Consider the following 22914-nt stretch of genomic DNA (forward strand, 5'->3'; position numbering starts at 1 on the left):
ACTACTATTTTTACGGAGGTTTTTTGTTCTGTTGTTTTTGATTGGGGTTTGGTTTTTTGTGTTGGGTTTTTTTTTTGTTTTGTTTTTGGTTTTTTCCTCCAAAAAAGGATCCAAGCTCTGATCAATTCTGCAAAACTCTCTGGAAACTGAACACTATTATTAGATATAATTTGAGTTTGACTGTGAAAAATAATTTGTTTCACATAATAGATATCATCTTCTGTGCAAGAATCAGCATTCTTTCAAGGGTAAGAGGCATGTAGTCATCAGGAAGCATAATTTTTTTTAGTCAGGCAGGGAATATAATTACAAGAGCATCTGCTTCTGTAAAAAGGATTTGGGCAGAGAGGTCACAAAAAAATCAGGACAATAAAAAGTGGCTATGAAAAGCAACAAAAATATTTTATAAAATCATGACCTGTCAAATGATGATGAAGAAATCTGTAAAGACAGAGCCATTGGTTTACAAATGAAAACACGAGCATAAAATATGATCAATTCTACAGGACACAGGACTTCAGTGTGTTTTTAAGCCAACTAGGACAAGGAAAGAGAGAGTATTGGCTGAAAGAAGGGTTGTTAACAGTAAAAAGGTTTTCACTATATATTTGGAAGAATGAAAATGAGTTACATGGTAAAAGAAAAATGTCATTCAGGGTGCTTTCTGGATAAGTAACATAAATTAGTTGAAAATGCTTAAGTGTGTAGAAAGTCACTCAATAAAGATAGTAAATTGCAATGCTAAATGAATTAAAAAACCAAAAAACACTTCATGCCTTTTGGGACTATTAATACTCACCACTTCTTTTCTCTTGTCTGATAATATTGTGACATTCTGCATGTAGAAACTGCAAGTGATCAGCTACCATTCTCTGTTGGCATTCATGAATCACTTTGCCATATGAGCTGGGATGCAAGTATTTCCGACACCGCATTTCTTCATCTTTTAATCTACCTAAAACCTGCAGACAAGTTTTTAAACTGAGAGCTGATGAAATACTAACAACCAATATAGAACCATGAATATACAACAGTATGTGTTTGTAAAATGAGACACGAGTAACTAAAAGAACTTGTCCAGGATGCTGAAATATTATATTTGCTTATTTGAATCAGGTTGTTGCTGAATTAATTTAATCTTCTACCCCCCACCAAGTACTGACTAGGCTCAGTCACTACTAGATGTCTAACAGCACTCAGCAGTTCTCTTAAAATTTCTTCTTCCCTTCAACTTTGTGACCAGTCACCCCCAATTCCTCCTACCACACTTCTTATTCCTTCTGAGAAAGTTTTACCACAGTACCTAATTATATGACCATAAGAATCACTTTACTGTTCCATCTTCTTGTACATAAACATCTGCTCAAAAGGCATAGGTTTACATCTGAGCTATTACTAAAAACTCTCTTTATAACTTCAATGAAGAAAATAGGCATTATCCTAAAATGAGTCATATGAATACTGACATAAAAGTACTTAGATCCAGTGACTATAAGGGGAGCCGAGGGAGAGTAGCGCAGCTGCAGACTACTAGTGATAGACCAAATGAATCTGCATTTCTTTTGGTTTAATTGAAGTCTTAGCCTGTCCCTGAATTTCACTTCAGGTGTGCTACCATTAGCTTGTGCTCCTTATGGTTAAAAGCAATCTCACAGCCTTCTCCTTAACTGTTCTATCTTGTGAGTGCAGATAGTATAGCACCAAGGACTGGCTCCTAGTGTTGTATTAATCTTTGCTTCCTCAAGCAAGGTATAAGAATTACAAGTAATTTAACCACAACCTGACTTCATACACCATGAAGCAGAACAAAAGAAAATTCACCTCAGCGTATGTGACTTAATAATACTCTGTAACAGCTCTACCATATAGTCTTCTCTAATCATTATCGCTAAAACTCTCATCTTATGCTACTATAAACAGAAGGAAAGTGAGGAAGCAATACTGATCAACCTGACACGTGGTTTGGGTTTTGGGTTTTTTTGGTTTTGTGTGGGTTTTTTGGTGGGGTTTTTTTTTTTTAGTTTTCATATGATTGATTCATCATTTATTATGAAATATTTTGAAGCTGACAGTCCATCCATAGCCAAGGTTTGTCGTTTATATTCAGCTTAACCTATATTCAGATTAACCAGGCAACCAAAAAGCATACTTTAAGCTCCATGAAAGTACACAACAAAGAACAACTATGGGAACTGTACAAGAAAATGTGTATCATCAGTAAATTGATAATACTAGCTTTTATGTACTGCATGAATACAGAAGAATCTCTTACCTTCTCCATGTATTGTGAGCAATTTGACTCTTGCAATAAATTTGAAGCTTCTTGTTTATAATACTCCCCTGTTTCATTCAGAAAAGGACACTCAAAAGTTTCCTGATAAAACTAAAATGGAGAATTTTTTTTAAAGGACAAATAATACATATACTAGGTTAACATTCAAAATTAAAAAAATAAATCAGAAATGCATGTCTACCTTTAGGGGGAATTTTTTCTTATACTGTTCAACATGAACAAAGGAGTTAATAACCCCATGGATTACTTTCTGGTTTGGGTCTTCTCCACAGCGATCACTGAAATAGGCAAAGCAAACATGAGAATGTAGATATCTAATGTAACTCATCTGATAGTCGAATGAAATAATATTGGACGAAAACATTTTCCAGTAAATTCCTCTGCTTAGATTGGCAAAATTGAAGATTAATCTTAAAATAAAAATGTATTCTTCTCTCTCTCCTATACATTTAAATTGTAGAGATAGCAATTCATAAACTATTCAAAAGCACTTGCAGTTCATGAAATTTCCAAGTGTTTGCTAAGGATATAGGTATTCCAAATTACAATAAGTTCCACCTTGTATCTGAAGCCTTCATCAAAAAGACTACCTTCACACTACTGCCCCTGCCAATAAAAATTCATTTCTGCCAACATCACACCAAGAGATATGCTATTTTCTTTTCTGAATACCTACTATTCAACATGTAGATGCCAAATGGAACAAATAACATATTTGGCGCATCGTCACAATTTTTCATCGTACATTGGAAAAGGAAAAACTCATGTTTTCCAGTGAAGTTCTTAGCTTCTAATGAGCAAGTTCCAGTGAAGAAAATACTATCTTTAGTCCCATTCAGTTGAAAACAAAAGTAATTAAAACAAATGTTTTGCATGCTAAGAACGTTAGTGTTCACTCCTTTGCAAAGACTGGAAATAATGGACCCCCACTCAGAGCAGCAGAGAGTTTCTTAAAACATGAGCTGTTCTAAAAAAGACCACATTTCACATACACTTAATAAAGAAGTAAAAAATGTTCCTTAACTCCTAAGGCGTTACATAGGACTAAAATATGATTTATAAATGTATATTTACACTTAAGCATCAGCAGTTGTAATTTCAAAGGTTTTCCTTTTTTAAATACATATGTACACATATATATACGCATACATAGAATAAGAACTTTTACATTACCCAGATTGCACTGAAAAGACAAAATGAGTTCTCTGTTATAAACTTATGTTGGTGTAAGAGAGTCATTTACATGAGTGATTTAAAAAAAAAAAAAGCCAGCAAAAATACTTCAAACAGAAACATTAGCATTTACTTATATAGGCTGAGGTGGAATGGGGGAGAAATAATTTTGTGAATTTCATTCATTTTGGACTCCAGAGGATGCCTATGAGGTTTACCAGGACAACCACATTAGCAGTCATCATATTACATACATCAGACCATATTCATATGTTCACAACAGTGTTAATTATCCATATTGCTTTTAAATACTACTGTGTCCTAAGATCTGAAAACTTAAGCTGATGATGGGTGGAAAGAACTAGCTCTCTAACAGATCACAAGTAGTCACTGTACAGGTTATGCAGCTTGGTCACCTGTTACATGAGCTGACCTAATGAGTAACTGCTCCATCAGGGATGGTCTGATTTTTTTTTCCTCCCCTGGTTCTGGTAGCTGAACCAATAAAATAAATCTGGGTTTGGGTACATGCAATCACACCCTGCATTCTTGTCAGCATCTCTCTGCCGGGTCTGGGTATATGATAGCAGAAGCAGCAGCATGTCGCAGAGGGGAAGAAGTGTTACACCAGACCAGGGCCTGGACCCAGCTCCATCCCGGAGGGGCCCAGGACCATGGTGAGCTGCACGATGCACGCAGCCTATGAACGCAGCACCACATCATGGAGTGCAGAAAGCTACATAACAAAAAGTCAAGCGTATTACAAAGCAGGGCTCTGCCAAGAGACAGTCCAGTCCACCTCTAGCACATGAGGTTCTAGACCTGGAAAGATACTGGTGACACAAACACAAGAAACATTACTGTAGTAACAGATGGAGACCCAGCTCTCCTTTGCCCGGTTCACAGGCCACTTCACAGACCTTAGCCCACACTGATGCAGGAGGAGAGGGAGCAGCAAAGGTCAGGCCCAGTGGATTCAAAGGTCAACGTATCATTAGGAAAAAGTTGTAAAAGTACAGGAGGAATATGCTCCATGGAAGAGCTGCAAAGGAGGAGACAGGCTTTCAAAGCAGAGGCTGGATGGCATGAAGGCAATAGACGAAAAGGAATGCAACATGGAACTGGCCTGCCTGTTGAGTGCCTGGTAGTACACACAAAGATAACAATTTAAATCCACGTCTGAATACCGAGGTAGTGAAGATGCAGTTGCCAATCAAGTGACAAGTTTGGAACAACTGCCAGCATCATGTAAGCATTTATTTATAACAAATGCCCACATTCCTTATTTTTCCCCTCAAACTTGCAGAATTTTTAGTAGCTTAACATAGGTTTCCTCAGTGAGTATTATATATTTACAGCAAAGTAAAGTCACAAAATTCAGTGACACATTCATGATGAAGTTCATAACGTAGTTCCATCTGAAAAGCTACGCTATTTCCAAGACAAATAGCATATGTCACAAAACTATCATACTTTCCCCTTTGGCAGCACCTTCAAGGTTTTTACTTAAGCCAATAGCACTCTGCTCCAAGAATTTGTAACGCAAATGGCTAGTTCCAACAAAATTTGACAGAAGTTTCAAGAATGATTTTCACGAAAGTTGTGGTAAGAACAGGATCTGCCAAACTAAACTGAGAGAAATTGGTGAGCCTACCAAGGTGTACATCTATTAAGTGTACATTTTCCTTCTCGGCAGTAGTCAGCAAGCAAGACGGACACACATCTACAGAGCAGTTGTCGCACAGTTTGAGGCAGGGATGTCCCAGGACATCTTGTGACAGTAGTAGGGAATCATGATGTTTGGGGGGGAATCTAGACAAAAAGATAAACCACTAGAAACACAAGTGCTACTCATCCTGCTGCTGCTGAGTTTCTTTTTTCAAAAGAAATGGAGAAAACTACAAAAAACAAGCTCAAGGATGTTGTGCTGCTTCATATTAATTCCATCTTATTCCTACCTTAAGAATAAAGCTAACAGTGGAAGTTTAACAGGTATCATACAGTGTACTATAGCCCTATAGAACATATTTAAAGTTTAAGGTACGATAATAAATACTACATTCATTAAAAAAATATTCCATCATTCAGAAGACGTGCTCTGCTGTGTCAGATCAATGGCCTATCGAGTCCAATCAACTACGGAATTCACTGTGAACCAAAAGAGTCTGTTTTGAACACTTTTTAAAGAGTAACTGACTTCCAATAGCTTTCCTTTCAAACAAATAGTATAAATAGTGTATCAGCTTAGACAGGAATAGGTTCAGTTAGTTAGAAAGTGTTAGTTATCTTTACTAGAGAAGCCTCTCCTGGTTAGTCTGTACTAATCACGCTGTCATTTGAGATAGCACCTGAATAATTTCCAAATTATTTCTGTTTAAGAATTTCATAGATGAATTTTCTCACAATTGGAGATCTTGTCGGCTTCCTGTTGTGTTGAAACAAAAATGCGTAAGTTGATATTCAGCTTGCCTTGTAGGAGGAGTGCTTGGGCTAGAGGGAGGGGGAAGAAAGTGTGTTATATTCAGAACTCTATATTAAGAGGAGTGCAGTCAGACAAGACAGGCTTAAGTGATTTAACAATTCTCTGCTGTTCAAGGGGGCTAATCCTGCTCCCTTTTGCTCAGTCACAGGCCTCTACGTCTCTTGCGCTGCTTGGGCGCTCATCTAATTCTTTGCTGAACTGACTCATGCCAATCTGGAGAAATATTAGCCAAGATGGTTGTCTGTCATATTAGCGGTTGAGTTGGTTCACTAAGGGACTAGATGAGCACCAAATTCAGCGCAAGAAAGGTAGTAGAGCATAGCCTGATCCCTTTTGGCATCAGCAAACTCTTAAATCAGTTTAGCCATCTTGTTCAGCTGAACCACAAGTCACTACTTGCATTTCTTAATTTTCATGTACCAAAAAACTTTCTTGTTAATTTTAATGTGTAGTGTATTGCACAAGTTTATAGCTAAAAAGATGTGATCAAAATTTTAGTCAGAAGTCTTTTTTAAATTCCAGTTAAATACATTGATAAAATGAAAACTGAAAGCAAAATTTGTGGCTCTGCTCCCCCTACCTTGTCCCGTACAGTAATAAACATACTTTAAATGCAAACACTTGACTACAATATTGGTTATCAATTCCACATATTGTTGTATACTATGCAAAATCTTCTGGTTTTAAGAACTTCAACTGGCCCATCTATTTATATTTTATATTTTTAAAACACTTTAATAAATTAAACCATGCACACACTGAAGTACTACACTTAGAAACCTCTTGATTAGATGCCTTCTTAAGTATATACATGTATTAGTAATTTTATTACATTTTTTAGGTAGTAAGCTTTCCATGCATATTCTTGCACCTCTACTAGATGTAACTTATTGATATCCATTTCTTCAAAGACATTGTTTAATCCCTGAATTGCCGAACTCAATGCTAAAAGACATTTAACAGCCATTTGCAGCAAAGTCTTCAAAATTGCTTCTTACAAACTGTATTGGCCACTGGAATCACAGCAACAAGCCTATAGTTACGTGCAAAGGCCATTTTCAGAATACCCATAGTAAGCCCGACATTTCACGATACCAGGAAGAACAGCTATAATAAGTTCTCTTATACAGTTCAATACCTGATAGGGAGATGACAAAGCAGCTAAAACTAACTTAATACAAATTGTGACATGTATATTTTGAGAAACAGAGTTGAATTAACTTCTTTGAGATCACACAGAAGAATCCTTAATAACAGAGGGGAAAAAAATACAGACCCAACCATTAGAGACAATGACTCAAGTTTTATTTTAAACTTTCCAAATGGTTTAATAACAAATAACATCAGCTTGTTACAGTCTTAAGGTCTAACTCCCCACAGAGCCAGTGACAGTCTTGATCTAAATACCCTTGAGGTCTGCAGTCAGCCTCAAGGTAAATACATACCATTACTCTCTTAAGAGGCACCAGAGCACTGTTGAAAAAGGTTCTAGCACAGATTTACCCTCCCACCCGCCAGTGAAATACATAGATTGACTAAAAGTAGTCTTCACTGTCACTGTGCTTAATGTAACAAAGCAGAATTTTCTTCACCATGAATTAGGGAATCTTCATTTAGTAAAAATACATTGTTACAGTAAACATATGGATAAAGCAGTATTGCAACTGGTTACAAAGGAAGCATGGTTCAACAACTGAAAGGAAGTAAATAATTCCTGGCTTCAGAAACACCATCTGAGAGGGACATTATTTAGTCATCAAAAATTTAATTCAGGAAGAAAAAATAAAATTATAATATTAAAATCAGTTTCTTAATGCCTTATAAATACAGCTTTTTGGCTGACCAAGTGCATGTCCAAGACACCTCAATCAGCCAAATTACCTCATTCTTTCAGTTTACCTACACTAGGCTGGTCACCTGAGTCAGGCATGCAATCACTTAAAAAAACCACACAAAACCAACAGTCATTAGGCAACTCCAGAGCCACCCTATACAGTAGTAAAAGCGTAGAAACCAATAGAACTTACAACTAGACACAAGGTCTGCAGTATATTTCAAAATTTCTGTTTGTTCATAAATAAAAAGATCCTTTAGGAGTTAAATAGTGTAAAGGTTTTAAATCAAAACTTAAAAAGTCCCAAGTCCTGTAACTACCAGGGTCTTTGTTTAAAAGTAACAAAGATATTGAGAAATAAAACAATAAATTCCCCTCAAAGTGAAAAAAAAATTGCCATTTTATTCAAGTAAAGCACCAAGAATGTTAAGTGAAGTCACTCATCTGAACAACAGAAACCCAGAAGCTTTGCATATCTGCCCCGAAAACCAGAATTGTTTTGGGTTTTATGCAAAGCAACATGGCTTTTCTGGCTTTGGCAAATCCTTGCATAAGTCCTGGTCCTTGTGTTTACTGACAGCACAGAAGCCATAAGCAGTCAGCATCAGGTGAAGAAAAAAGTGAAAGGCATCCTATGGGACCTGGAGAACTATCCTAACTACTCCCCAATCCCATTGATAAGAAGGGTTGGTGAAACAGAGAAGATGATTACCCTCAGGTTACAGTGAATTAACTATTTTCTTTTCAGAGTCCTTTTCTACACATGCAAACCACAAGTATGTAGCTACAATGAGAAAAGCTGATAGAATATCATCATCAGGTAAGAAGCAACCTTCAAAAAAAAAAAACAAACCATGAAGGCCCCGGACTTTTCAAAGTAAGAAAGTGCAATACCCCCACATTGTGTAAAAGCAAAAAATAATCAAGCACTCACTTTTTTATTTCTCGGAGGAGCATCCGAATAAGGATGGCCTGCAGAGGCTCAATCATTAATTTTCTCCACATATCAAGAGCTAGCTGTCAGGACACAACACAAGTTTTACATCAATAAAAACACAAAAACAACCCTCAAAACAAAATCAAAGATGATGCAATTCCCCAGTTAGAATTTTAAAGATTAAGTTGTTAGATATCCTCTTCTTTCTCCCTTTAAAATTCTTTTGTTTGCCCCCCCCCATTTGTCAATATATTGATATATTATTTTGTATTTTTTCTTCTAGAACATCTGACCGCATTTGGATAAGATCACACAGATCTGTACATTAGCACTGTCAGACAGATTTTCTAGTCAGACAGTGTCTGAATGCATGCTTCCTACACATCTCATAGGACTGATTTATTTCTTGGTTCCACTCTGTCAAGGATTCTCAAATGCATATAAGGACGCTAAGTTAGCTATGAGAGCAAGTTTTAAGTATCCATATAAACAAAACATCTGCACAGTAATATATAAGTAACATGCCTTCCCATCTGAAGTGTTTGAATGTGTACAGACACTGGTGTGTCTAACAATGAAGAATTCTGGGAGGTAAAGCAGACCCAACTGCATCATAAGGAGGTTCAAAGAAAAGGTAAAGGTTTGCTTATAAATCAAAAGACAGACAATGTTTTGAAAGCAAAGTTGTCTTAGGAGTGATTTTCACTGTCTTGCCTTGTGGAGAGTAACAGTAGAACAGTTAGCAGAAAACAGTTTCCCTAAGACATCAGGAACTCATCCAGAAGAGAATGCTGAAAGAAGCTAGTTCTGGAGAATAAAAAAAGACTGACACATTTTGTGACTATGAAGTGAAGGGGGTGACTGACCTCAGGTGATTCTATTCTGCAATGTGGTCTCTGAAATGCGGTCTCTAACACAGTCCCTCTCACATATGATCTACCAATGTGAAATAGCTTCAAGTTGCCTGTTGGAATTTTCTTCTCAGGTAAACTACAGACAGGTCAATCCAGCAACTTGATGTATTAGTTCAAGAAACTTTTTTTCTCCTTGAGGGGAGGGACTGATCTTACTTCTCCACCTAGATTGACAATACAGAATATGGCCGTTTCCTCCATTTTCCAGAATCTGCTGCCCCAGGATGGGGGAAATAAATAGAAGACACATCTTAACTACCTTCTAGCTCAGGGCTCCTATAGAGTCATTGAAAACTCAGAAGTCTGAAACTGGTGATGGGAGATCAACTCAGAAAAGCAGTATGCTTCACCATGCATTCATTACATACAGACAGAAAAAAATAGTCTCTTGTAAGCACTGGCAGACTACTACCATCAACTGATCTCATCCTGTACTTTTCCTGGTACAATTACTGAATGTCTGGAGCGCTTATTGGGATGATAAACTGTTTGAAGCCAAGCCCATACACATCAGATACAAGAGAATGGAGGTGTGTATGTACCTCCTGTTACACACCCCAGGAGAACTAAGCAAGCACGTACTCATTTAAGATTACTGAAAAGCTCCCAAAGTTTCATTAGCACACAGGAGTGATGCTGATACAGAAACTTCAGTACATAGAACAGTTCTGCTTCTACAAATACTGGGCATTATTTCTGCAACTTCATGCTGAAACTGAAAAGAACTATATATAAAATAAGCATGTTTGTTCTTGGGTATGTAAAGGACAGATCATCTCGTCATCCAAAAAGGGATAAATCATAATTCCCTCCATTCTAAAGCTATGAACAACTGAAATAAAGTCTTCTGTCCAAGCCCCTAGTGCAATCCAAAGAATACAAGATAGAACCCTAAACAGGAACCATAACAAAAGAGAAAATGCTTGCAAAACAAAGACTTGATAAACTTGGCAAGTGCCTTGTAGGTCAAGAAATTTGACCTACTTTGATTTCTGGGGCAATGAATTCACCAAAATTGCTGCAATTTAATGCATTAAACTACCTGAGTGTAGGACTCAAGTCTCCATTCCCTTTCAGGGCAAAGGAGTAACTGCCATAAACCTAATCCTATACCAGTAACCAACAGAGATGAACTTTACTGCCTCAAGATCCAAAGTTTACCTCCTACTACTACAGGTTACAAAGACAGTGTTTGGAAAAGAGAAATGGAAGGAGTCTTGGGGAGTGAGATAATGAAAAACTCATCAGTAGAATCCCAGACATTATCATCCAAACATCTTCATCAAGAAACAAAGGCTGCCAGCTACAGTTTAAGAATCTTGATCCTCCCCATAACCTGCCCAAATGATGAGCTAAGGATGTACCATCCTAGGAACGACTGTTGGGAAACTTGAAGAAAAGCGTGCGTTATTGTCCTTATGCCCCTCTCACGATTCCATAAGAATAAGGAAAACTGAATACTCAAAAAAAGCTGAATTATCAGGTCTGCTGTTTGTAGTTCTTTGGCAAACATATCCTAGGGCAGTTGCCACTACCATCCTTTGGGTCATACCTCAGAATGGAGTAGCACACTGAAACGCAAGGAGAATTTATTAATACATCAGCATCACACAGCCCCAAGAACAAGCCCAGACCTATTCCCAGCCCCCAAAGCAGCTGAACTAACAGTCATTCACAGAGAGCTAAGGACAACTTCTGGCAACTGTGGGAACAGACTTGGCTAAATCTGTCTGAGGAAATAAGGAGTAACATTTATGCCATTTTGAAGACACCACAAACAGTGCAGCAATATGCACTTCCAAGCTCTGATAAGCCTTTACAGATGCCACTGATTAGCAAGCCTTGGAGACAGCACAGGTAGACAAGAGAATTTCCTTTCCTGAATTGTCTTGACTTAATGTATATCATGTTTGTGGTGTTTTTTTCAGCCCACTCCCAATCTGTCAGAGGATTAGCAATTTCAACTGGCAGTGCCATCTTCATCAGCTGGGTAGCTGGGTCAGAAGCACAGAAGGTGCTTCTTCATGCATCACAATCTCTCCTTACTCTTAACTAAAGGCAGCAGAGATCTCCTACTTAAAATAATGAAATCAGAGCTAGAACACTAATCATTCACAGGTCAACTTCTGACACTAAAGAAAAAGAAAAAAAGCATTTTCTCTAGCTTTCAAAAAAAAAAAAAAAAGAGACAAAGTGTTCACTTCCCTTTTAGAGAAAAAGGCAAATAGGAAAAGAAAAAAACAATACACCACTACAGAGAATGACAGAATAAAATTAATTCTGCAGCTAGCAGCGTGTATACATACAGACACAAAGCAAACAGCCACACAGACAAGCATTCAAAGTTTCTACTCAGCTGTATTCAGGATTGCAGTTTTGCTCTGATTCAGGCTGAAAAGGTGTTTTCAAAATCTTCTTAAAGACATATTGACACACTTTGTTTTGAAAAATTCAAAAGCGTTTTTTTACTGTAAAATTGTTTTTTTCATTTTACTTTCTTATATTTAATGAAGTGACAGAAATGATGTATACTTCACTTCTGCATAGCTGAAGAGCAGAGGGTGGTATCTCACAATATAGTTCTACTACTGACAATTTTTTTTCATTTTCTAGGTATTTAAAAATGACTCTCGGCCTCTCCAACTTACATTAGTAACTGTGTCAACACCCTTGTGCTTGCCTCAAATTTTTTTTTTTTTAAAGATAAGCCCTCCCTATATTATATTTTTGTGCACAGAATGTCTACTTTTTCTTTCAAAATCTCTATCCAAGTTGCTACAATAGAAGTACAAAATAGCCTGCATTAGAAAATAAGATGTACACAAGACTAATCTCAAAAAGCTGTTACACTTCATGACATCAAGAAATTGAAGCCTAAAAATAGTATTTCAAGGGTTTCCAAAAACAAAAGTACTGCTTCTTCAAAATATTTTCTAGATAGTAGTGTCACTTAATAAACCAAAGTTTTTTTGCAAAGTGGTATCTATTACCACATTTTAAGCTGAAGTTCTCCAATAGTTTTCATATTTGCTTTTTTCCCCCTAGATCATTATATTTTTCTACATCAAAACTGTAACTCATTTTACAAAAGGTTCAGTGCTTACATCATTTACTGCATTTAACTATTCAGATTCTGTGGCACAGAAAAGTCAAAATTCAAAAGGACAAAGCTGAATTTGTAGCACTTCTGAATAAAGTCTATATCCACTCCCACTTTCAGAGATACCTACCTCTCCTATTTCCATCAATGGTTCATTCATATCCACCCCTCCATAACCATACTGAAGGTCAGCTTCAGTCAATTTGTTCTTCTTAATAAACTGTGTGTTGAGGTACCTATAGAAATAAAGATAATCTAATGAAAACAGGCAAAAGTTAAACTATTTTTTAAAAATAGATTTGGAATTGTATAATGTATTCCACATCACAAAAGATAACCTCTTTTAACCAATGCCATTGCTATCTGTAGGAAATTCTTAAAATATAAATGACTTCAATTTAAAAGACCTTACATCATATTAAAACAGTACAGTGTTAGTAACTGAGATATCAAACAGTAGCCTGATACAGCATTTTCTTGGTGTGCAATATACTTGTGTAAGAATCCAACATACGCTGCCATATTACACATACATGTATATGCAAAATAACTGCTAAATTCTGAGCAGACAAGTAGTATCAGTGATAGTAGTTTGCTTATTTTTAGTGATAGAAGAAGGTTCCTGAGTATCAGATATTTAAGTAAAATTTATTTTCTTCTACCTGTACTGTTTATTATTTTGCATTTCTCTCAGACTACAACACAAAAATAATGCCAATTTTTACAGCACAAATTTTTGTCAGTTATGTCCCTTACTCAGGCCATGATAACTAGCAAACAGTTATGTTACAAATTTTAAAGCTAAGAGAAAACTTTGCAGAAATTATTTTAATTAACAGTTATGAAAGAGAAAATGTTATAAATGCTTTATTTTAGTATTTACTATTGTATGCATAGTTTTTATAAAGAGCAGAAAATGGTTTGTGTGAAACCTGATGAAACGTCCTTCTTAATTCTCAGTATTCCCTTAAAAGGAATACAATAATATTTTTAAACTAAAACTATTCTCCTTCTCTTTCCCAGATGACTGGGGAAAAATGTCTAATATCTTTCATAACTACACCTATAATATTTGTTATGCTAGTGCTTAAATGAGGTAACAATATTTTTTTAAAAATTCCAATCCAACTAGCAATTTTGAGATGTCCACTTTCAGACACTGAAGAGAGCCAGACTGCTGAAGTGCTTTAAGAGATTCAGGCTTCACTAGACTAGTGATGTCTGAACACTTTGGGTAGGAAGGCAAACGACAAGCAAAGAAGAGAAGGAGAAACACACTATGAAAATCTGTGAAACCGAAAGAATTCAGGACAGAGTCCAAAGAAGGAAGACTTGTGATAGTGCAGTGGTGACAAACTGGAATACAGTGGCCTAACCTACTTTCAGACTCCAGAGTCTCTGAGTACTGTAAACTGCTCTGGTACCATCAATAACCATCATAAACTGTAAATGTAGGTCTGTGTAGAAGGCTACAGGCTTGCCATTTCATACAAAACTTGTGTGGACATCCAGAATAGTTGGAAAACAAGCCTTAAGCAGGCATGCTGCTTGATGATATTGCCCCCACCCCACCACGTGAACAAAGCCAGCAGCTGCCATTCTGCTTTTTCCTGTTAAGCTTGCTAAAAAGGAAAAGCCCTATGCTCTCCTATTCGCACCCTCTCCCTTCCACCAGTACATGCTTTCTCAGATTGGGCAACTGACCCATCTTAAAACTAATGTAGCCACAAGTAAACAAACAAGTTTGACCTAGATTGGGTACCCCTGCAGAGACCCACCTGATTCAGGCAAACAGGCAGTGGCAAGAACCACCACTCACGGCAAGAGCATCACCACACTCTGCCTCAAAACCAAAACCAAGTTTGCCCACATTTCCTGTCCTCTTCACCTACTTTTACCATCAACTTCCAGAACCAACACAAACAAATAACTGCAAAGGAGGTGGAAACAGTATAATCTCAAATCAACTTCTCCACTCAAGTCATAAACCATTTTTCACCTTTAATAACTACTTCAAATACTTCATCTGTATTTCTTACTTTCAGAAGACAATCCACAAGGTTCATCTGTAACTTACTGTGGAGACAAGGACTGGGCATGGATTGATAATACCACAAATTACCCACAGACTCTTGCTAATATTGACATAAAGCTTTCAGGTGAAAGTTTGAAACACCTGGTCACACAGCTCAGGCCCAATTACTTGAGTGCACCTGTGCAGGTTTATGCTTTACTGACAAGGAAAACAGCAAACAAGATGAGAAAATTGAGGTTTGTTTCCCTTCATGGTATTAGCAAAGCAATATCTCTTTCAGGACCCAAACCTCAAAACACACCCACCAAGTTTCCACTGTAGAAAGAAGTCAAAAAGTTTGAAATTTAGAAGAGCATTACAAGACTCATTCAAAACAAATACCTAGTTTACAGTGGAATACTAAAGACAGTGTTCCATCTAAACACTGGAAAGGAGTTGATACATGAATATTTTCGTGGGCAAATTTTTTCAGATACAAAGGACTTGGTAATTCAACGAAATAAAAGGATAAGTTCTTTCACGAAGAATTTAGAAAAAACCAAACTGCAAGAACTAATTTAACAATTAGAAGGGTAGCTAATTATTGAGGGACAGGTTACCTGGTAACTTCCATGTATTTGGTACTTTTAAATCAACCAAGGACAATACTCTAACCACAGATTACTATTCTAGATACAATGACCATGCTCTCAAAACAATGTTTCCACATCTCAATAGCCCACAATGTCCTTGTGGGGACAGACTTTGCAAAGCCTTGTCAGAAAGATTAGATGCGTATTTTTTTCTTTTAATGTTTTATTTGGTTTTAGTAATTTTAATTACACACTCCTGGATAAGAAACAAATATTAGTGTTGGCAAAACAGACATTGTGAAATTTAGCTTGAATGTAATAAACCTAAGAGCGTACCTGTCTCAAGTCAGCTCCCGGTTATTTTCTTACGTTCTCCATGATAAAGCCAAAAGAATTTACCTCCTTTAAGTCTCTGTCCATTCATTATATGATACCACAAAACAACACACGTGATTATATATATTTCTAGAAGTACCATACTTTTTTAAAGCAAAAATGGGAGACTCCCTCTATTAATTTTTTTTCCTCATCTGAAAGCTTTCCAAAGATAAAGAAGAAACTTTTGAGTGACCACTCTTTTTCCACCCCTCCCCCTGCCCCCTTCTACACACACAGTCAGACTGCTATGGCACGTGAGCCGCGCAGAACAGTACACAGGAATAAACCTGACCAAGTGCTGAGGGAACTGCTTTCAGAAATTTGCACTGAGAGAACCCCGCTAATGATTTTCACAGGACACTGCGAGTGCTCAGGGACAGAGAAATGGATAAAGACCCTATATGGCAGTATCATTCGCTCTTCTGATGTACAGGAGACAATTAAAAAAACATAACTAATTAGCTAGGACTAATTATTACAGTTAGTTGTCAGAGGCATTCAGTTTGGCTTTAAGATTCTCTTCAATATACCACTTGCACAATTAAATTGCTTTGCAAGCTACAGAATGAGTACGCAACCACATGACAGTTATAAATGGGTACCTTTCTGTATAATAGGAATTAGCAATTGTATTAATGTTTTCAATAATCTCCATGTGCATTCATGTGGTCAGCGGTGTCAAATCTATCCAGGGACCAGTTATGAACAGTGTTGCTCAGGGGTGGATGCTAAGTTAGCAGTTTGTCTTGCGGAGCCAACAGCGAACCAACCACCTCCTTGGCTCCACTGGCAAGAGTGTACCAGCAAGTTGAGGCAGGCGATTGTTCCCTCAGCACTTGTGAGGACATGCCTGGAATATCATGACCAGTTTTGAGTACTCAAATACAACAGCTCTGGACAAATGGAAGAGAGTCCAGAGAAAGCTCACTGAAATAGCTAGGGTGCAGAGCATGAGACAGACAAGATGAAGACAAACTCTTCTCAGAGAAGCACAGAGAAAAGACAAGAAGCTGTGGACACAAGTTGCAGCATGACAAATTCCAAACAGACATACAGGAAAATTTTAGTGCTCGATTACTCTCATTCTAAAAAACAAGCTGCTCAAAGGCAGCAAATTCTCTGTCCTTGAAGGAGCTCAGAATTTGACTCGGCAAAACCTTAAGCAACCTGGTTTAACTTTGAAGCTAGCCCTACTCTGAGCATAAGGTTGAAATGGATGACCTTCAGAGGTTTGTTCACACCTACTTTTTTTAAAGAATGTTTCAATGAAAACATGCTATGGTGACTTCACAAGTGCTATACTAAAAGCAGCAGAACCACTGTGCTTTATACAAGCAGAATGCTTTAACGTGTCTAGTAGTGTACACATACAAGTACTCAGCACTGGAAATTTTCATAATCCAGTATCTGTTCTGATTCACTCTTAAGCACAGATGATCATTAATGTTAGGTTTCAAATGTTGATGGGACTTCTTGCTTGTTTAAATCTTCCCCATATTTATTAAGGTACATAACTGGTAAGCAAGATTAAAAGCAGCAGCTTCTTAGCACTTAAAATGAGAAGGGGACTGGAATTAATATTAGTTTGAATTTTGTTACAGGTTACTGTGACATTATGCTTTGAATTGGAATATAAATTACTCTTATCATAACAAAACTGGCTGAAGTTTGATCATGAAAGGGAAAATGTTTCACATAGAAGTACAAAAAGAAAGATACCTAAGATTAAAGCACTAAAAATTACTATACATTAATATGCTACTATTATCAGAAGCATTCAAAAAAAAACCAAATCAAAACAAAGCAAAGCCTGCACTATATGTGTTTAGTTTTCAGGATTTTATTATGAGATTTTTAAACTTGAGCTGTTCTTAAAAAAACCTTTAATTTTTTTTTTACAAGAAAACCCTCCAATTACTTGAAATAAAGGTACACAAAACAGATTTTTTACAAGTATGATTACCTATGAAAAAAGCACTAAGATACTATTAAGCCCCAATGTTCAGCACTGTTTTTATCTACTATATTTATCATCAGAACTAACAAAAACAACTAAAGTTTATTTAACATCAAGTGTTCCTTATTCCATCAGTTTTATCACCTTGGTTTAATCAAGCACATATGGGATTTTAGTTTTCAAACTGAATCCAAATTTGTTTTCCTAGCAAAACACACCCAGGGGAGTGGGTGAAAAAAACAAACCAAAATCAACACCAAATAAAACATTTGGCTGCATTGCCAGTCACATGATTGGTCTTGCATTTTATACATTTTGCTCAAAAATAGTGTGTCTCACACTTTAGTAGTGTTTCAAATATTACCTATCAGGGTAGAAGGTTTAAGAAGCAGAGATGTGAGCCTATTTAAATAGATTTCTTTAAAACTTAAAAACAACATTAAGATTACTAGCTGTAAAGATTAATTAGTTTTTATTGCTGGAAGAATTATACAAATTATATCCTGGGATAACACAGAGTCAACTAATTTATGGTGCTTTTTTGAGAGCAGGTGTGCAAGTAAGAAAATAACCCAAACTGATTTATAAAGAACCAGAATATCTTCTTACCATCTTCAGAAGTACTTTCACTCAAAACACACTCTCAAAAAACCAAAAAAGTGACACAACACTTAATGAAGTGTTTCCAATGCATGAAAGTCATTATGACTCTACTAATCAAGCACTGAATTATTTCTTGCCTTCATGTGAGAAGGTCTTTTAGTTCCCATTACAATGTATGTTTTATTATTGAAAAGAAAAATCATACTTTCACAGTCATACCCTTCAGTGACTTTTAAAAGTATATGACAAAACTCAGAATTTCAACACAAAGAAAGAAGATATAACTTTGCGGTAAAATTATTTCCAACAGAACACCTAACAAGTACATTTTCTAGACCAAAACACCATATGCAAAGCAGGAAGAAGAGTTAGAATGGGCAGAGTTGGCATGAAATAACTAACTTCGAAGTTTAGGAACTTAGCTTCACTGATATATGAATACCACTCTACTGAGCTTATATATATGTACAGGTTGGTTCATGTGCATAAAAAGTGTCTGGACAAAAAATGTCCTAGCTTGTTTAAAAATAAAATAAAAAATCAGGTTCACGCTGCTGGAGAAGTATTTTGTTGGTTTATGACCAGAAACACTCAAGTGCTCAGAAAAACTGTTACACAAAGCAGAATCAGTGAGATTCATATACATTAAATAGGATTTTTTTTTTTCCCTTGTATCAACTCTCCAGTTAAGTCAGAGACAAATTATGGAACTAAAGTTTGCAAGCCCAGGATGGACTCTATCACATGTGTTCCCAGATTGCTAGGGATAATTTAACAGATTCTACAAGATCATACATACGTCTCCTAACATAATAGTAAAGGTCTTGAAAACCTTTGTAAATCTTCACATCACCCCATCAAATAAGTACAATATTGAACAGTGCCTCATAAGTTATTTTTACCTCCTGGGTATGACAGGCATAACAGACACTAGAATGTTCAACCTACAGTCAGAGTGGAATTAAAATCCAAATTCTAGTAAATTCAAAGCCATATCAACATAGTCATAATTCTAGCAACTCATGAATGGCTGAGTTTTATATGCTTAAGCTATCACCAGTAGCAACAAAATACGCTTGTGATTCGGGAAACAGTAGAAGTACAAAAATAACAAGTTAGCTGTGTTTTTATTTATAGACTTGGCTGTAATCTACTGAAAAAAACCCTGTAAAATTGATTGCCTGTATACAGTCTATTAGTTTCTGAAGTTCTCAGGAAAAAAAAATAGGGAGAAATTTTCACTCCCTCTCCAATCCCTGCAGTTCAAACATTCACCTGAAAAGAAAGGACCCAAAGAGCATATAGCCTTGTCTGAAAGGCTCTTCTGGAAGAGAAAACTGTAGTTTTGCCAAGGTACACGGCTAAGCTTTGAAACAAACCATGCTGGCTCAAGTGGACACTTCAGTACAATGCCATCCTTGTAGAAAAACACCTAGGAGTATGAGGTACTTCACTGCAGAATTGATTAGCACCAACGTATTTGGCGCTGCAACATCAGAAACAATGGAGGTAGAATATATAAGTAATGAAAAAATAGTAGGTATCATCTTAGGCAACTGCTTCAGTGGTAGGGACCAGTGCACAGAAAAATCTGTTGGAGCATTATTCCTTTTTTCTGATATCCTGCTACCATAACTATATTCTCTCCAAAACTGACCTGGAGCACATTCGGCTATTGCTCTCCTTAAGTGACATTCTTAGACTTAAGTGAAGATCACTGTAATCATTTCAAAAGCGTAACAACTCATTTGCAAAGCTTACCTGTATAAACAGTCCATATAGTCTGCCCCTTTGCTATATTCTTCCCAATATCTGTGATACATAACCAGTACTTGTTCTTCAGCTTCCAGAACTCTCTGTGAAGGAAGACACACCCCCGCCCCCCACTAAAATTAGTATGAACATAGCATACATACACAGAAAGTTATAACAGGATTATCATTTTGGAATAACAATCATATATTCAAAATCAAGACCATGCCTAAGCATTAATCAGTCTAAAAATAACATTGTTGCAATGACCAGAAAACTAACAAATCTTCATACTACGAAGTTTTGGTAAGCCAGCTACAACACCTGAAGTTGCTTTATTTTGCATTTAAAAAGAACAATCTCTATAATGTATTATTTTCTATTCGTCTTTACAGAAATACTTGCTTGAAGAATACTGATGGGATAACTGGCATAACTATTCCCTCACTGACAGATGAATTTGCAATTCATGCAGCCACATGCACACTGGAGGAGTTGCCTAACTATAACCACTTAAAATCAGTATGTCTTACTGGTTAGACAAGCCCTTATACTTAACAAGAATCCTGGAATAAAACAAGTTTAACAAAATGCAGATTTACGCAAACGTAAACAGCTTAAGTCCTGTAAATTCCAAAAGATTTGGGCCTAGATTTAAGCGAATCGTCATCTAAGAAGTTGCTGATGCATTGAACTTCTCAAAATATATTCATACATCAAAGGAATAAGTTCAACAATTTAAACTAATTAGTATGATTTGTGAAGGAGGATGAATTCAACTATAATTCTCTCTAGAATATGTAATTTTAAACTTTGGCTTAAGAAGCAAAGAAGTCTATGCAAAAATAACGTAAAAGAGGAAAGCTAGTAGACAAAACAGAATTGGAATGCTTTCCTCTGCAGTATGAATTTAGCAAAGGTTTTCCAACATTATTTCAAAGACAAATGGTGGATAGCCAATTTAAAAAACGTATATATGCTTTCTGCTACTTCCCATAGCTTCTACTGTGCTGGCACCTGTCTCATTATCCTAAGTGAGCTCATTCAGCTCACTAAATAAATGAAGAACAACTTTTTTTGGCCAAGTTATCTACCAGTTTAGTGAACTGATTTAGTCTACCAACCTGTCAGAGGTATCCTCTCTGCAACCAGTGGAACTACCCATTAAGATGCCCAGCCTATCTTGTCAAATACACAATTACCTAAGCTCAAAAAATAGCATCAAGTCATTTAGCAGTACTATCCAGAATCTGCAATTCTTCATTCCCTCTACAAAGACAGGCAGACAACTTATTTAAATCTACTTCTCTTTTTACTGAAATATAAGGAGACACTGTTCATCCACCCTATATATTCAACATGATGAATCATGTTTCTACTGAAAATGGCTGTCTTAGCTGATGAGACAGAAGTTAATTCACAGCTACATAGGCATACAAGTATTGTTATTTGTCATAATAAATAATTTGTCATTACTTCCTCCCCTCCCAAGTATTTGCTACTTTATTTCCCACATATTTCAGAAGTTTTCTTTAGTAGAGTATATACAATCAGTTTCCAAGACACTAGAATAGATATTTTTTTGATGTAACAGAAGGCTAATGCCAAACTCTAGCACATTTGGAAAACTAAGACATTTCTGCAATTCGTTTGATTATAAGCATTCAACAGAAAAGAACGAACTTACTTTTAGAGCCAACAAATATTTTGTATAAACCATAATTTTTGGCTTAAAAAGAAAGTTCTTGTGTTGCACACGCACCACAGTGTTGTATGATATATGTGTTGCATATATCAGATATATATACACACACGCTTGTCTCTAACTCTTGTCATCTGTGATTTACAAAACAAACAAAACCCCTCCCTAAGGTCAAAAAAGGACAAACAATACCTATATGTACATAAGTAACTGTATAGGTTACCTTGTGCAAATGGCGTACATGATTTTCCAGAAAAATTTTTGTCTCAGTATAAAGTCTCTCTCCAAGAGGTTCAGGATAGGCCACACACAAAGCATAAATGTCTCTGGGCTCAGAGTCAAGGTCTGTATCTGCTTAAAGTGTGAAGACTTATCAACAAAATTTAAGATTTACAGAACCTTTTTTATTCCCACACAGGCATTTTAGATTTTTTTTTTTTTACAAAAGATAAAATGGATCATTTTTTTGAAATTAGTCTAAGTCTTGATTTGTGAAGAATCTAAGTTTTCAGTGTCAACAATAAATTTTAAGTAGTGGAAGGTGAGGGAATGCTAGAGCTAAGATTCTAGAACTTCTGGTAGCCCCACACTGACATGGCTTCTACCACTTATTTGCCATCTATGAATAATATATTATTATCCCAAAGTAAAAATGCAGCTTTCATCCAAAATTCTTCCTCTGTATCTGCAGCCAATGTGAAACTTATACTCTTATCAGATAATGGAAAGAAGCACTAATTAGGTTAAGAATCTGATTAGCCAAGCATGGAGCAAACATGAAGCAAAGCTGATTTCATGTTTTCCTCCCCCAAGTCCAAAACAATTTACTGCCCCTGCATATTCCCCCCAACTGCACAGGTAAAAAAAAAAAACCAGCAAACTGTGGGACACTGGAAATTAAATCATCACAATGGTGGTGTGGATGCAAAAACTTTGTTTTATTTTTAACCATTATTATAATTTCAGTAATCCTGTTTAGATCACAGTCACACAAAACAGTTATACTTTCTCACTTAAATGGTCAGCAGCAAACAGTTAAACCTCTTAAAGTGGTTTTGTCCCTGTATCTTGTAGAGCTACAGCTCTGCATTTTTTAAGGTTTATATCAAGTTTAAAAAAAAAGTCACTTGATACTTCATCAGGAAAAGAATTTATGATTAAGAAATTTGCTTTCAGAAAAGT

The 22914-nt window shown here is 36.3% G+C and overlaps 1 protein-coding gene across 5 annotated transcripts in view; it reads right to left on the reverse strand.

The window, feature by feature from the left end:
• CUL2 (cullin 2) overlaps positions 1–22914 on the reverse strand; it is a 53127-nt gene that overhangs the window by 22026 nt on the left and 8187 nt on the right. For 3 of the 5 annotated variants that reach the window (XM_054814398.1, XM_054814399.1, XM_054814397.1), the window contains exons 3-10: positions 21956–22058; positions 20040–20134; positions 12864–12969; positions 8717–8799; positions 5870–5956; positions 2475–2571; positions 2273–2383; positions 800–962 (exon numbers count right to left, since the gene is read on the reverse strand). In XM_054814398.1, the coding sequence (XP_054670373.1) occupies positions 800–962; positions 2273–2383; positions 2475–2571; positions 5870–5956; positions 8717–8799; positions 12864–12969; positions 20040–20134; positions 21956–22058 (845 nt within the window). The remainder of the gene's footprint in view (positions 1–799; positions 963–2272; positions 2384–2474; positions 2572–5869; positions 5957–8716; positions 8800–12863; positions 12970–20039; positions 20135–21955; positions 22059–22914) is intronic. The other 2 variants (XM_054814400.1, XM_054814401.1) reach the window with 1 other exon arrangement.

Source organism: Grus americana, chromosome 2, assembly GCF_028858705.1.
Source record: "Grus americana isolate bGruAme1 chromosome 2, bGruAme1.mat, whole genome shotgun sequence".
In the NCBI taxonomy this organism is placed as follows: Eukaryota; Metazoa; Chordata; class Aves; order Gruiformes; family Gruidae; genus Grus; species Grus americana.